This window comes from Bubalus bubalis, chromosome 17, assembly GCF_019923935.1.
Source record: "Bubalus bubalis isolate 160015118507 breed Murrah chromosome 17, NDDB_SH_1, whole genome shotgun sequence".
Lineage (NCBI taxonomy): Eukaryota > Metazoa > Chordata > Mammalia > Artiodactyla > Bovidae > Bubalus > Bubalus bubalis.
In genome coordinates, this window is record NC_059173.1 from 62,336,476 (window position 1) to 62,354,024 (window position 17,549).

The 17,549-nt window shown below is 45.0% G+C and overlaps 1 protein-coding gene across 9 annotated transcripts in view; it reads right to left on the reverse strand.

Moving 5' to 3' along the window:
- The window catches only part of NR3C2 (nuclear receptor subfamily 3 group C member 2), a 437,470-nt gene that overhangs the window by 22,026 nt on the left and 397,895 nt on the right, over nucleotides 1–17,549 (reverse strand). For 8 of the 9 annotated variants that reach the window (XM_006044233.4, XM_006044235.4, XM_044930658.2 and 5 more), the window contains exon 8: nucleotides 15,760–15,917. In XM_006044233.4, the coding sequence (XP_006044295.1) occupies nucleotides 15,760–15,917 (158 nt within the window). Of the gene's footprint in view, nucleotides 1–12,990; nucleotides 13,027–15,759; nucleotides 15,918–17,549 lie in introns of those variants that run through there. The other variant, XM_044930657.2, reaches the window with a different exon arrangement.

The following is a 17,549-nucleotide window of genomic DNA, read 5'->3' on the forward strand; positions in this document are numbered from 1 at the left end:
TGCTCCTTCATTTAGATATTATCTGTGGCTCACTAACTATGGCAAAGGCCACGGGACCCACAAAGACTGTGGCATTTATTACCTGGTCCTTTATGGAAAAAAGTCTGCCGGCTCTGGACTGGAAGGAGCACCAGGGATTCACTAATGGCTCTGGGAGAAAGGGCTTTGGTTGTTAGTTAAATAAATCCAGTATAAAATGTTTCCTGATTTCAGAAACATTAAATGTGGGGGGAAAAGTCTGTGAATCAAGTGATATGGTTCTGGCTGGATCTGGTGTTCCAAGTATTATACAGATTCTCTAAGCCTTTAAGAAATGCTTTAGGAAGAATCCTTGTCCATAAAGGGGATAAACTAGGGAACCGAAGACATGGCCCAGCTTAAAGGATCCAGAATTTTTCATTTAAGTGGAGAGGTCCCATCACTCATGTCATGTGGGTTACACACATTTACAGTTGATTCTAATTGTTCTCAGTAGTTATATCCTATAAAATCAATGTCAGGAGTGAATCAGTGACTACAGACCCTTTGCTCCCAGGGATATAGAGGATCAGGTTCCCATGAGCTACTGGTCACAACATTAAACTATCAATACATAATCTTGTTTTATTATGTCTCTGTGTGTACATTCAGTTGTATCTGACCCTTTGAGACCCCATGGACTGCAGCCCAACAGGCTCCTCTGTCCATGGGATTTCCCAGGCAAGAATATTGAAGTGGGTTACCATTTCCTTCTCCAGGGGATCTTCCCGACCCAGGGATTGAACTTTTGTCTCTTGCATCTCCTGCATTAGCAGGTGGATTCTTTAACACTGTGCCACCTGGGAAGCCACATAACTGTTTAAAGACAACTTATTCCATGTATATTGCTGATTCCTTCACATTAAACTCATGGTCAAGAGCATTATTATAACTCACACCTGAACAAAGCTTGGTGAACACACTTATCATCTCCATAAGGCATATCGCAGACTCCTTGCACGGAGCCGCACAAGACGGTGTGTGAGCAGTACATCTGGGGGCAACTGTAGACAGCAAGATCACCAACCAAAATGCAAAAATATAGTGGCATTGAACAGTCCACCCAAAGGACACTCACTCACTGTACCAAGAGCTGAGATAAGACGGCAGAACGTCACGTTATTTGGCCTTGTTGGGAGCATGCTCCTTGGGGGTGACCTGAAGTTTCCACTGCTCTGTGCATGTCTGTGAATGACTGTGAAAGTGCCCTGAGAATTACTGATTTGAGGGGTAAAAATACATTTTAATTAGCAGGCAAATTCGTAAATACAGAATCTGCAAGTAAGGATGACCGGCTGTGTGTGTGAAACACTATACACTTTCTAGTCCCACGAACCATGACCTTCATAAATAAAAGTGATCCAGTGGCATCCTCCCAGCTTTTAAAATGATCTCAGGTGTTTTGTTTGTTTTACTTTTTGACCACGCCCCTCGGCATGTGGGATCTTTGTTCCCTGACCAGGGGTTGAACCTGCACTCCCTGCGTTGGAAGGTAAAGTCTTAACCACTGGACCACCAGTGAAAGTCACTCAATTATGTCCGACTCTTTGCGACCGCATGAATACTGGAGTGGGTAGTCATTCCCTTCTCCAGGGGATCTTCCCAACCCAGGGATCCGTGAGAACCTAAGTTGTCTCACACTGCAGGCAGAGGTTCCTAAAATGATCTTAGTTTTAAGGTTCCTTTCCCGTGCATTGGTTTCACTCACTCCCTTCAGTGCTCATGCCCTGCTTTACTGACGCTTTCTGCCTCCCTGACCCCTGCTTCCTTCATAGGCACACATGCACAGTTCACCACAGGCTGCAAAATTTTCTTCACACTCAGCATCTCCTCTGATCAACAGGATCTTAAACAGATTCTATTATGCCCGGGACAGGCTGCACTGTTTGTGGAGCCAGTGCCAGAAAACACGGGGCCCCTTGTTCAAAGTTTGCTAAGAATTTCAAGATGGCAACAGTAGACCATTAAGCCAGGATGGAGGCCCTTTTTTGTGTGAGGGCCCCGCAGGGAGAGTGAAGCTACAGGGGGCGGCAGGGCTAAGCCAGGTGCAGGGCTGGCTCTGCACTCCTGTCCCCCGCGGGGGCTTCTCCTCCCTTCTTTCCTGCCTTCTGGGCCTGCCTCTCTCATGAACCAGTGAAAACCCACTTAATCACTCCTTGCCTTCTTTTCTCTATAAAAAGGGTAAAAAAGATTGAGTAAATATTACTATTATTCTCTTTTCATAGAGAAAGGAGTTAAGATGAGGTAATTAAGTGTAAATAGTAATATTTACACATCCTTGCCTCATGAAGTTATTAGAAGGATTTATAGACAAGACTGAGGAAAAAAGGCACTAGGTAAATCCCAGGCATTATAGAATTATTTTATATGTAAGAAGAGGGATTTAGGTCGCCTAAGAGGGGGGGATTTATGGACACAGGTGTTAGACAATGACATAGTTTTCCAAAAGCTTCCCTAGGTAGATTTTGGATTAGTACAAGATTCCTGTATGTCAGATGTGATTTTCTATGAGGACATTTTCCCAGACCCTCAGTGGCTCTTTCTAGCTGAGGTTTTTTTCCCCTGAAAGCTACCCTATAGCATCATAAATCTCACGGGGTCAGGTGGAAATGGAATGCACAATTCCCCTAACCTCTCTAAACAAGGCAAGGTCTGTACTTATCCCCAGCATTCCTACAGGATGTTCTTCTCTTATGGAGTTTCAAAACTAGCTGTGAACAAGGGCGCATGTTCTGTGGGTAGACTTAGGAAATGTATGAAATGAAAAATGAAGCCAAAGAAATGGTTATCGTAAGAAAAGTGCTTCCCCACCCCTTTAAATAAATTGGTATCAGACATAACCTTTAATTCTGCCCGCCAAGGATTAATAAGCAAACTACTGTCTGTTATCATTATAAATTTATAGGAGAAAGATTTCTGACACCAAGACAAAACCCCCATGGAATTGTAGAAAACATTTGCAAAACAAGGTGTAACTGAAACTGCTGGGAGAAATATCAATAACCTCAGATATGCAGATGACACCACACTTATGGCAGAAAGTAAAGAAGAACTAAAGAGCCTCTTGATGAAAGTGAAAGAGGAGAGCGAAAAAGTTGGCTTAAAACTCAACATTCAGAAAACTAAGATCATGGCACCCAGTCCCATCACTTCATGGCAAATAGATGGAGAAACAATGAAAGCAGCAAGAGACTTTATTTTCTTGGGCTCCAAAATCACTGCAGATGGTGAGTGCAGCAAAGAAATTAAGACACTTGCTCCTTCGAAGAAAAGCTATGACCAACCTAGACAGCATAATAAAAAGCAGAGACATTACTTTGCCAACAAAGGTCCGTCTAGTCAAAGCTATGGTTTTTCCGGTAGTCATGTATGGATATGAGAGTTGGACCATAAAGAAAGCTGAGCGCCAAAGAATTGATGCTTTTGAACTGTGGTGTTGGAGAAGACTCTTTTTCTTTGGAGAAGAGTCTTGAGAGTCCACTGGACTGCAAGGAGATCCAACCAGTCCATCCTAAAGGAAATCAGTCCTGAATATTCACTGGAAGGACTGTTGCTGAAGCTGAAACTCCAATACTTTGGCCACCTGATGTGAATAACTGACTCATTTGAAAAGACCCTGATGCTGGGAAAGACTGAAGGCGGGAGAAGGGGACACCAGAGGATGAGATGGTTGGATGGCATCATTGACTTGATGGACATGAGTTTGAGTAAGGTCTGGGAGTTGGTGATGGACAAGAAAGCCTGGCGTGCTGCAGTCCATGGGGTCATAGAGTCGGAAACAACTGAGCAACTGAACTGAACTGATGCACAATATATAAAGAATCCTACAACAACAGAAAAGCAACCAGTTTTAAAAAAATGCATAAAAAAAGGGCAATTTACCAAAGAAGACATACAAATGGCCAATAAGCACACGGAAAGATGCTCAATTATCACTAACCATTAGAGAAATGCAAACTAATACTACAATGAGATACTACATGAAAACCTGTTAGGATGGCCACTATCAAAAAAAAAAAAACCCAAAAAAACCCCCCAACAAATAAAAAGTGCTGGTGAGGAAGTACAGAAGCTGGAACCCTGTGCCCAGTTAATGGGAAGATAAGAAACTACATTATACTGTGGCAATTCCTCAACAAATTAAACACAGAACCATCATATGACCAGCAATTCTATTTCTAGATCTATACCTCCAAAAGAGTATCAAAGAGATACTTGCACACCCATGTCTATGGTGGCATTATTCATAATATCCAAGAGGTAAAGCAAGTCAAGTTGTCATTGGTGGATGAACGGACAAAATATGGTTTATTATTATTATTAGAGCAGATTATTATTTACCTTAAAATGGAAATTCTGACACATGCTACAACATGTATGACAAGGGAGGATATAACATTAATACTAAGTGAAATAAACCAGTCTCAAAAAGACAAAGACTGTGTGCATCCACATAGATGAGGCGCCTAGTCAGGTGCAGAGAGGAAGTGGAATGGTGGCTGTTCTGGGGTGGGGAGGGGAGACAGGAGTTAACAGGCACAGAGCTTCAGTTCTGCAAGATGAAGAGTTCTGGAAACTGGCTACACAACATCGTGAATGCGCTTAACATTACTCGGCCCGATAGCTAGGAATGGCCAAAGCAGTAAATTTTATGTTTGCGTATTTTGCCATAATTTAAAAAAACAGGAATGACAAGCTCTTATATTGAAGATTTTTTCCTCATTTCTCTAAAGTCAAGTTCAACTGCATCAAAATGTTGCCAGGCGATTGATCGGCAGTTGGTAAGCACTGTCTGAAATAGTCTAAACTTAGCCACTAAAAATATTTAAACATTTCACATCATTAAATTAAAACATTCACATCATTAAATCATTTCACATTATTTGGAGATAACTCAGATTTTGCATTAAGTTAGCCATAGAAAGCCATGAGCAAACACAAATGACCAAAGGAGATAAAGTTCTGTGACTGCAAGTGGAAATTTACTGTTATTGTAATTATGTTGAGATGTGAAAGTGATGGTGAGAAAGGATTCAGGACTAACCTTATGATAAAATCATGACTTGAAGCACAAGACCAGCTCCAAAGCATCATGGATGCCTTAGAGGCCAAATTCTCACATGTGTATCTATAGCTCTTCAGGGCTGAACACTCATCCAACCATCTACCACCTACCTACCTGTTAGTCTGTCACCATCAATGTGTATAAACGGTACACACACATGCATATGGTACATTAGATATGTATCAGTTCAGTTCAGTCGCTCAGTCGTGTCCAACTCTTGCGACCCCATGAATCGCAGCATGCCAGGCCTCCCTGTCCATCACCAACTCCCGGAGTTCACTCAGACTCACATCCATCGAGTCGGTGATGCCATCCAGCCATCTCATCCTCTGTTGTCCCCTTCTCCTCCTGCCCCCAATCCCTCCCAGCATCAGAGTCTTTTCCAATGAGTCAACTCTTTACATGAGGTGGCCAAAGTATTGGGAGTTTCAGCTGTAGCATCATTCCTTCCAAAGAATACCCAGGACTGATCTCCTTCAGAATGGACTGGTTGGATCTCCTTGCAGTCCATGGGACTCTCAAGAGTCTTCTCCAACACCACAGTTCAAAAGCATCAATTCTTCGGCGCTCAGCTTTCTTCACAGTCCAACTCTCACATCCATACATGACCACTGGAAAAACCATAGCCTTGACTAGACGGACCTTTGTTGGCAAAGTAATGTCTCTGCTTTTGAATATGCTATCTAGGTTGGTCATAACTTGCCTTCCAAGGAGTAAGCGTCTTTTAATTTCATGGCTGCAGTCACCATCTGCAGTGATTTTGGAGCCCCCCAAAATAAAGTCTGACACTGTTTCCACTGTTTCCCCATCTATTTCCCAAGTGATGAGACCAGATGCCATGATCTTAGTTTTCTGAATGTTGAGCTTTAAGCCAAGTTTTTCACTCTCCTCTTTCACTTTCATCAAGAGGCTTTTCACTTTCTGCCATAAGGGTGGTGTCATCTGCATATCTGAGGTTACTGATATTTCTCCTGGCAATCTTGATTCCAGCTTGTGCTTCTTCCAGCCCAGCGTTTTCATGATGTACTCTGCATATAAGTTAAATAAGCAGGGTGACAATATACAGCCTTGACGTATTCCTTTTCCTATTTGGAACCAGTCTGTTGTTCCATGTCCAGTTCTAACTGTTGCTTCCTGACCTGCATACAGGTTTCTCAAGAGGTAGGTCAGGTGGTCTGGTATTCCCATATCTTTCAGAATTTTCCAGTTTATTGTGATTATATACATATATATACATATATATATATGTATGTATGTAATACATAATAAACCTTCACTGATTAAAAATTATTCAAACATGGGTCTAGGTCCATAATCATTTGTTTGGGGGCTTTTTATAAAGTTTGCTAAGCTACTGTGATTTCTTTGTTGTATTTAAACACATAAACACAGCCTTTGCAAGTTCTCTCAACCACATTCAGAAATGCTTATCTTACATCCATGCCATCACATCACAGAAAGACTCAGAGTTCCGTCTTCTTAAAGCGGTTTTTATTAAAGAGCTTTACCGGATGTCACCTTGACCTTTTCCCGAGTTTCCCGGAGTCCCTGTTTACTCTGTGGTTTCTGAGAGGTGAGTTACTGGAAACCTAGTTGAATCAATCAGCTATTCCTCACAATAACCTCCTTGTTGCTATGGCTACTGCACAGCTTTCAGTCTGTTTGCTGACTGGCCCGTCGGCACCTTCTGCCCCACCCCCGAGTTTGCACAGTGAGACTCACTCTCTTCCGGCTCCTGTCGGTATCTTTGCCTCCTTATCTCACTTTGGCAGCAGCTCCTGCCCAGACTCTCTGCAGGTGCCCTCCTGGTTTTGGTCCCTTGGTGGGTCTCTTCCTCGAGGTTCGGTTCTGTCCACCACACAGCCACACTGATGCCTGGGCAGCTCCCCTGACCCCCGGGCTGCATGGACAGCCATGTGCTGTACCTCCCGAGGCTATATCAGCACTCATCCTCATCTCCACAGAGCCCTGAGCTCACCTGACATCTCTCCTGGGATTCCTCAGGGCACTTCAACTCAGCACGTCCAAAATATGCCCATCGCCTTTCCTCACAAAGCTCCTCCTCCGCATCTCCTCACTCAGCCCCGTTGCCGCCCCACAACAACCTATGCTCAAATCCTGGGTCATCTTAGACCCCTGCCCTCTTCTCTCAACCCCTCTGTCCTATCCACCACCAAGAACCGTCCGTTCCGCTACCTGAATATGTCCGCGGTCCCCCTGCCCCTGCTCTACCTTAGCGCCCAGTCTCCATCTCTTACCTGGACCACCAGATCGGCATCCTTACTGGCCCTCTGCTTCTCCTCCAATAGACCCTCTAGATCAGCCACTGTCCCTGGGATTCTCCAGGCAAGAACACTGGAGTGGGTTGCCATTTCCTTCTCCAATGCATGAAAGTGAAAAGTGAAAGTGAAAGTGAAGTCGCTCAGTCGTGTCTGACTCTTAGCGACCCCATGGACTGCAGCCTACCAGGCTCCTCCTTCCATGGGATTTTCCAGGCAAGAGTACTGGAGTGGGTTGCCATTGCCTTCTCCGAGAGACATGGTTTGGGGAAATGCAAACCCAATCTGGAAAAGTGGAAGCAAAACGATGAACATTTGTTTGGCGCTTGTTACCTTGTGGCTGTGTTATTTCACACGCTTCAAAAATTCCCGTATAGTACGATAGGTATTATTCCCATTTTACAGCTGAAGAAACCGAGGACCAAGAAATGTAAGTGGAGTGCCCAAGAGAAATGCTGGTGGAGGAGCAGAGGCTACACTCTACTGTTGTCCGCAGCAGTCATCATTTTGTGGCAGATTCTGATGTGGGCCTCAGAACCTTTCTGGAGGGGACACTGACCGTGAAGATGTGGAACAGAACCAGCAGGAAAGCGGCAGGCAGCTCACATGGTGGGTCCAGCCGGCTCAGGGCTGGCATGCTCCAGCGTGCGGGAAGCAGCGGATCTGAATCGCTCTCAAAACCACCTCGAGTGCAGTCACGGTGGAAATGGCCACTATCGCTGCCTGACATGAAAGCACCTGCTCATTAAAGGCGCAACGGGGGACTCAGAATAATTTAATACACATGGCTGCTTGCAGCGATCTCTTCTGCTGATGATCATGAAACTGAAATTCACACCCTCTCCACATAAAGAAGGGAGTCTCCCGGTGTGCACGTGGGGTGGGTCCTGTATCGCTGTGTCTGCTCCCATCGTGCCCGTCTCCCACGTGCAGAAGAGCAGCTTAGCTCTGAGAGCCACCTGGGCTGTGCAGCCTTCCTTCTGCCACCACAGAAAGCAATCACAGAGGGAGAGGACCTTCTGGTCCCACCCAGGGACTCGCCGGTGCCCACCCCAGCAATGGGTAGGTTCTTAGCCTGGTTTACTGTTTAATGATCATTAGCAGAGGTGAAAACCTCCCCTCCGCCCTGAAACCAGCTCAGCCTACGGTGAGGCAGACCCTACATGTGGTTTTGGGAACTGCTAAATATATGATGTTTTAGTATAACACCAGGTTCACTGCCTTCAGATGCAACCCCGTGCCTCACAAAACGATGCATTCCAGAAGCTGCCAGGGAAGCGCCAAATGCATCTGAAGAGTCAGAGAGCAGTGCAGTCCTCCTGCTCGTTCTCTGAGCTCGGGAGACGCAGCCCAGCCTGGGACCCAGTGGCAGCCAGCAGTCTGAGACCCTCCTGCATCGCACGGGGGGTATGGGGAGCACCAGACAGTCAGAGGGTTCCAGCTGTCACTGGCTCCCTAGGGACCCCAAGAAGTCACTCTCTGGATCTCTGCCTCATCTTCCACGAAATAAAGATTCTCTGAGACACCCTTATTCCACTTCCAGAAGCCTTCCATGACCCCTGCCCAGCACGACTGGCTCCTAGACCTACCCGACAAGATTTTCCAGCAACTCAGAATAAACATCCGTGAGCACACAACGCCCAGTGTGCTCATGTCTGCAGAGCTCCCAGCCCCTGCCCTGGACGGTGCTGTTGGTGGTTCTGAGCACGCGGAAAGCTCCCCGAGGCCAGATTTGAGTCTCTCCCTCCATTGCAATGCCTGACGCTTTTAGACGCTAATGTATTTGTTGAATTAGATGAACCTCTTCCTCTATCAGAGCAAGTGGGAATCCTAAGGACAGGAATGGGAATAATGAGAATAATACCTATCTTACAGGGAGTTTTTAGAAGGGCATGAAATAACACAGGTACTGAGGCATCTGAACAGATCCCCCTGCTTCCCCTTTTGAACAGGATGCTCTCCCTTAAGAGCAAGTGGTACCTAAAGACAGGTATTCTGTCCCTATCTGTACCTCTCGTCCTGGAACACAGGAGGGGCTCGCAGACACGTGAATGAATGCACGGCATGTGTGCTCTCAAAGATCGCTCTGTCCACAGTTACCTTCTGCCCTGTGGAGTGTTCTAGCTGCCTCATTTTAGACTCTAAGCAGTTTGAGGGGTAGGTTGGTGTCCTATAGTTATTTTGTATCCTCTGTAGTCACAGGTTTGCTAGGCATGAGGCAACCTATTATGTACACGGAAATAAAGTCAATTACAATAGTATGGCCTTGATTTTACTTAACAGAGAAAGGGTAACATTTTTGCTTCTGAGAAATACTATTAATATCACCCTTTAACCTTTACTAGCTGTTCTACACCCTGATCATAGCATAAATAGGCCTTGATCTCCATGAATGAATAGACGCTACCAATAAATTCATGAGAAATGTGCCTTCTTCACTAATAGGAAATTAACTGCCACTCCTAGCAATATCTAGAAAGTAACTGTGTGTACGGAGTTGCTCAGCCATGTCACTCAGCCATGTCTAACTCTGTGACCACATGGACTGTAGCCCACGAGGCTCCTCTGTCCATGGGATTTTGCAGGCAAGAATAGTGGAGTGGGATGCCATTTCCAGTATTCCTCCAGGTGATTGTCCAAACCCAGGGATCAAACCCGCATCTCCTTTGTCTCCTGCATTGCAGGAGATCTTTACCTGCTGAGCCATCGGGGAAGAAAGTGACTAGTAATTCTCAATTCTCTCTGGAAGAATAAGGAATTTGTGTGCTTTACATATAACACCCATTTAGAATGCAAAAACACACCCATCCCTAGAAGCCTGGCCACAACTGCTTTCTTTGAGCCTTTTTTGGGAGGGAGACTGGTGTTCGGAGGGTTTGGGATTCATTCAAGTTGCTGACCAGTTCAAATACTTGACTGCCAACCTGATCTTTCAGACACTGTTCCTTCACTCACCCTGGCCCTGTTCTGCCAACACACGTGTGCACCATGTGGGAGAAAACCATATGTCCTGAGAATTGTGTACACATGTCCCCAGATATGTGCGTCCCGAGGCTGGGCATACTAGGCATGCTATTTAAACAGAACTTGGATTTACAGGCACAAGGTTCTTGTCTGTGTGATTCTCAGGAACACATGCTCTTTTTCCATCAAGTGACCAGAACAAGGCTCTGCATACAGAGCCAGTCCTCCTGTGGCTCTTTGTTCCCTGGAAGAAAATTCCACAAATGTTGACTCACTAATTTACTCTAATGAAAAAGCTGTAGGCAGTCTCAAGTCTGAGTAAGCGTGAATGTTAGAAAGGTCCCTCCAGACTTACAATGCGTTTTTCAATGTTCTGTCTGGGATGGGAATATATTAATAAATAGAGCGTTGAAGATGCTTCTGTTAAGCTACTTCTGAGGGCAAACATCTCTGATTGTTTAAAAAGAAAGGTTTCAGGCTTAAAATGATTCCAGTGGTTCCCCAAAGAATGTTCTCCACCCAGCAAAAGTGGAGTCAGGTGGATTAAATCTACCCTTCCACCAAAAACAACACAAAAATGGTTTTTGAGATACTACATATCAGTCAATGAAGGACAATGACCTCTAGAACAAAACAGAAAAGCTTTGTGATGTTGGCATTGACAAGGAATTCTTAGCTACAACACCAAAAACATGACTCATGAAAGAAAAAATAATCAACTGAACTTTCTTAGAACTGAAAATCCCTGCTCTTCAAAAGACATTGATAAAAGAATGATAAGATAAGCCACAGAGAGAAAATACTTGCAAGTTATATGTCTTATAAAGGAATTGTATCCAGAATATACAAAGAACTCTCAAAACTCAACAATCCAATTACAAGCAAACATCCTAGTTTTTAAAAATGAGAAATAGTTGGACAGATATTTCAGCAAAGAGGATATAGAGATGGTAAAGAAGCATAAGAAAAGACCATTAATCATGAGGGAAATGCAAATTAAAACCATAGGGAGACTTTGGGGCTTCCTTGGTGGCTCAGACAATAAAGAATCTGCTGCAATGCAGGAGACTCAGGGTTTGATCTCTCTGGGTCAGAAGATCCCCTGGAGAAGGAAATGTCTATCCACTCCAGTATTCTTGCCTGGGAAATCCCATGGATAGAGGAGCCTGGCGGGCTACAGTCCACGGGGTCGCAGAGAGGCGGACATGACTTGGTGACTAACCAACCACTATTGTTATCCTCTCAACAACTCTATCCTGGAATAGAAAATGGTAACCTACTGCAGTATTCTTGCCCATAAAACTCCACGGAGGGAGGAGCCTGGAGGGCTACAGTCACAAAGACGGGTCGTAAAGATTGTCAGACACACGACTGAGCGACTAACAGTTACTTTCCAGGGAGACATCACCACATAGCTATTAGAATGGCTAAAACTAAAAAGACTAATGATACTGCATGTCAGCAAGGATGTGGGGCAATCTGTATTCACACACACTTCTTGAGGGATTGTACAACTATGCAGTCACTTTGGAAAATAGTTACACACCTACCACATGACCCAGGTCTTCCATGGCCGCCAGTTATTCACTCAAGAAAAAGAAAGCAGTGTCCATATATAGACATATACATGATGCACAACTTCGTGTGTGTGCTTAGTCGCTCAGTCGTGCCCGACTCTTTGAAACCCAATGGACTGTAGCCCGCCAGGCTCCTTTGTCCATGGGGATTTTCCAGGCAAGAATACTGGAGTGGGTTGCCATGCCCTCCTCCAGGGGGATCTTCCTAACCCAGGAATCGAACACAGGTCTCCCGCATTGCAGGAGGATTCTTTACTGTCTGAGCCACCAGGGAAGCTTGAGAATACTGGAGTGGGTAGCCTATCTCTTCTTCAGGGGATCTTCCCAACCCAAGAATCGAACCGGAGTCTCCTGCACTGCAGGTAGATTCTTTACCAGCTGAGCTACTAAGGAAGCCCAACTTACTCTGAAACTGTCCCTAACCTGGAAACAATCCAAACGTCCATCAATGGGTGATGGGACCACCAAACTGTGGAATATCTTCACAATGAGAGGTCAGTCAGCAGTAAGTAGGAATGAAGTACTGCTATACGGCAACAGCATGGATGAGTCCCCAAATATTACGTCAAGTGAAGGAAGCCAGATACAGCAGACTACATACTATAATACTGTGATTCCATGGGTATGAAACACTAACATGTATCAACCAATCTACACTGCCAGAAAGCAATCCAGAAAGCAACTGGGGAGGAGGAGGCAGCAGAACAGCTGATGGATGAACAACGAAGTCTACTGTACAGCACAGGGAACTGTGTTCAACAGTCTGCGATAAAAGATAGTGGAAATGAATATATATATATATGCATAACTGAGGCACTTTGCTGTACAGCAGAAATCAACAACAGTGTAAATCAAGTATACTTCTGATTTTTTAAAAGGGCGCAAGAAAACTTCTGGAGTGATGGGGATGTCTGCTCTCTTGATTTCAATAATTGTTTCATGGGTGTATACATGTCTCAAACATCCCAAATGGTACGCTTTAAGTTATGTTCGGCTTATTTTGTATCAATTTCACTGTAATAAAAAAATACTGAAAACATATTCATAGGAAGGACTGATGCCAAAGTTCCATTACTTTGGTCACCTGATATGAAGAGCCGATTCACTGGAAAAGATCTTGATGCTGGGAAGGCAAAAGGGAAAGGGAGGAGCAGAGGATAAGATGGTCAGATAGCATCACCGACTCAAAGGTCACGAATCTGAGCAAACTCTGGGAGGCAGTGAAGGCCAGAGGAGCCTAGCATGCTGCAGCCCATGGGGCGGCAAAGAGTCAGACATGACTTAGCGACTGAACAACAAGACAATGATTTGCTCTGGGGGGATCTGGCAGAAAATCATCATTTATGATTTAGACATTTGACAGTTGCTTACTGAGTAGCCACTGGCAAGCAGCTCACTGAGCTGGTGCTAAAAACAAGCCAGCGGAGGACAGTTTGACACTCTGACTACTGGTGTGGCCTCTGGGGGTTTTCACCATCCCACTGTGCACTGAGATTCCCAAAGGCATTGAGATTCCTTAAGGCTGTAGATAAACAAGTTTTAACTTCTGTTGTTGAGTCTCATTATATGCCAAGTACTTCAAAGTGTATCATCTTTTTCATGAGATTACCTGAAGCCAATTACACACTCATTTTACAACTGCACTTGTACCTGCCAATCATCTGCATGAATAACATAACTCATCAAGAAAGAATCACACCTTCTGCTCCCTGGCCCCTGCTCCAGCCCAGGTCTGTTAGGAGAAACGCTGACTGAAACGGCCCACCCTGGCAAGCCACCATGGTAACTATGTGCATGAGTTATTTTACAACAGGAGGGCCTGTTAAGGAACATGGAACTAACAAGCCACCACCAACTGGAAGCGTTTGGGAAAGGTCAAAAGGAGATGCCACACGTCCTAACAACCTTCCAGAATCCTCCTCACTGGAATCCATCTTAGCTGAATGAGGTGCACGCCACCAAGAAGGACCCTGAGTCAGAATAAAGAATAACTGGCCAGAGACAACCTGGGAACTAACCCCATTACTATAAAACCCAAGACTTCAAGCAACGTGGCAGAAGAGTCCTCCTGGGTTCCCTTACCCTCCTGCTCTCCACCCAGGCACCCCTTCCCAATAAAGTCTCTGGCTTTGTCAGCATGTGTGTGTCTTTGGATAATTCATTTCTGAGTGTCAGACAAGAGCCCACTCTCGATCCAGGAAGAAGGAAGTGTTAGTCGCTCAGTCATGTCTGACTCTTTGCGACCCCATGGGCTGCAGCCCACGAGGCTCCTCTGTCCATGAGATTTTCTAGGCAAGGATACTGGAGTGGGTTGCCATTTCATCCTCCAGGGGATCTTCCCAACCCAGGGATGGAACCCAGGTCTCCTGCACTGCAGGCAGATTCTTTATCGACTGAGGTACAAGGGAAGCCCCTCGATCCTGGAAGGAGCCCCCCTTTCTGCAACAGCTCCACTAAGAAAGGCTTTCAACAAAACCAACAGGAGAGAGTTAACAGTGCTCCTGATTCTTGGGTGGATGACCCTGCCTCATGCTGTACTTTCCTTTACTTCCTTTTGTGAGAGTTGTGGAGAGCACCGTTGGCTGTGTTCCCCAAAGCCTTGTAGCCCATCATTTATTATCACTGAGATTTTCCTGTAAGTCGTGCTTTGAGGCCACTGATAACTAGCCCAGCTATCTATCACTGAATTCACCTTATGGGAATTTGACTCTTATCATGTGAAATGTTCAGAGAAAGTAAAGGCCAGTATGATATGCACTGGGTCTTCAGTGTAAAACCCTGGAAAGCGACATTCTTTTATCAACCAACCTCAAAAGACATATCATTCCAGTGGCATAGACAAATCTCTAAAGGATGACCCATTATTTCAGTAGCAACACGATTATAATATTGGTCATCAAGCCTGTCAACATTGTCCTCAGCAACAAGGAAATAGTTGAAAAAGGATTTCTTATCCAAATCGCATGGGCTGAACTTGGGCCATAAATGTTCCAAAAGAAAGCAAATATAAAAATGTTAAATTAGCATGACCGTGTACAACTTTTTTTGAACCAGAACTGAAGAAACTGCTTGCAAAATGAAATGAGAAGCACATTTTAAGTGGCATGACAAACCAAGTTATCCGAATCAGTATTTTGTAGAAAGTGCTAACACCTTGACTACATCTGTAACTCAGTAAATTAGAAACAAGCTCAAGAGTTTACTTTGCATATTTACACAAGACAAGAAAGGTGACTCCTATGAAGAACAGTGGATATAAGATTCCAAATCTGGCAAAGAATGCGATGATCCCAGCTGGCCCTGGACCACTAATAATGTTTTTGAAAGATTGGGTTATTAGATGAACAGTTGTAGAAGATGGACATTATTTATGCAATGCTAAAGCAAACATTCCCATTAACCAAACATTTCCTAAGTTGCCAGCAGAAATGAGAAACCTGCCCTGACACCTGCAGCAAATCTGAGGCCCTTCCTTCTCTGGCCCCGCGCTCAGGGTTTTGCCACGATGGCGCACCTTTCTCTTACACTCTGCTCAGGAGGGGAAAGAGCCACACCTTGCACTTTAAATGAAGTTTGTTTCAAAGGTATTCTGAAAAAAATAATTTTCTTCCTAATCAGTTTTTTTTAATTAAAAATGTTGGGATCCTAGTCCCTGACCAGGAATGGAATTGTATTGGAAGTATCGAGTCTTAATCACTGGATTGAAGGGGAAGTCCCCTGGTCAGTTTTTAACCTCTCGTTGCCTCCTGTGGATAATATACCCCTGTTCTTCCCAAAGCCTGAAGAACTTTCTCAGCTCTCCGGTTTCTCTGGGTCCACAGTGTGTGGGTGACAGACACCAACAGGCTCTACTTACGTCATGCATGGAGTCCAGAAGCTTGGTCAGTTGGTAGAACCTCTGCCAACTCTGCCCAGAGTTGCTGGGACACTTTGTTACCATCTTTCTCAGCTCCTTGATGTAATTTGTCCTCATTTCTTCAAACGCAGCCTGGCTTTTGAGGCCATCCTTTGGAACTGTGGTGAAGGAATACAGACATGTAAGTTCTCAAAATGGAAATCAGCTTTAGCATCTTCGTGGTTAAATGGCATAGGCTATTTTGAGGTCACGAGGTCACACTTTGAGACTGACACTGCATCTTGCTTACTGCATTGATGAATGTGTGTGTGTGTTCAGTTGTGTCTGACTCTGTGTGACCCCACAGACTGCAGCCTGCCAGGCCCCTGTTCCTTTGTCCATGGGATTTTTCCAGCCAGAATACTGGAATGGGCTGCCAATTCCTTCTCTGGGGAATCTTCCTGACCCAGGGATTGAACCTGCGTTTCCTGCATCTCCTGTATTGCAGGAGAGTTCTTTACCACTGAGCCACTGGGGAATCCCTTATGAGTAAATATGGCAGCAGCTGCTGCTGCTGCTGCTGCTAAGTTGCTTCAGTCGTGTCCGACTCTGTGCAACCCCAGAGACAGCAGCCCACCAGGCTTCCCCGTCCCTGGGATTCTCCAGGCAAGAACACTGGAGTGGGTTGCCATTTCCTTCTCCAATGCAGGAAAGTGAAAAATGAAAGTGAAGTCGCTCAGTTGTGTCCGACTCCTAGCGAACCCATGGACTGCAGCCTACCAGGCTCCTCCGTCCATGGGATTTGCCAGGCAAGAGTACTGGAGTGGGGTGCCATTGCCTTCTCCAAATATGGCAGTTACATAATGGTTAACCTCTGTATACACACATATACAAGAGAGTAACTGGCTTAGCAGGTGTATGTTAGAATGCACTTTGCTTATATTAACTTGCTTCATCTTGACATCAATCTTATGACATCTTATGACATAATCATTATATTATCCTCATTTCACAGATGTGGAGACTGAAGATTGGAGGTTTAATCACTAGCCCAAGGACACAATGAATACATGGCAGAGAAAGAGTAGAAACCTAGGTCTGCTTCCAATGCCTGTCTCTTAACCTCAATGCTACACTATCCTGTGGCCTGTCATCAAAGATTTTATGAACCCTAACTTGCCAATACCTCTGATGTAGGAAAATATACTTTGATTTTTCAGGACAACTGGAAGAAACATAGACAATCTAAGCTGGGGCTGGAATTAGAAATTCAAGTTCAAATGTCAAAGACACTTGGGGAAACCGGCTGTCTATCAGGGGGAGGACATGCTGCAAAGAAGCACTTCCTATTCTCCCTGCTCTAAGATCACATGACCACTGAGGCACTGTCACATGACCACCCAGACAGCCTGCTAGCAGGTCTGTGCCCGGATTTGTGTGTGTGATGGGTAAGAGGACAGTGTGTACATACAAAACAAGATCACAACCTTCCGAAGGGAAGAAATCACATTCACCTTTATCTTCAATAAGAGAAAATTAAGAAGTATGTTTTCTTCTTTCCTTGTATAGAGCATCCCTGTGTGTGTGCGCGCACACACAGTCACGTCAGACTTTTGAGACCCCATGGAGTGTAGCCCGCCAGGCTCCTCCATGCATGGAATTCTCAGGCAAGACTATTGGAGTAGGGTGCCATTTCCTTCTCCAGGGGATCTTCCCAACCCAGGGACTGAACCTGGGTCTCCTGCATTGCAGGCAGATTCTTATGAACCATCTGAGCCACCAGGGAAGCCCTATAGAGTTGCTAGTTTTTT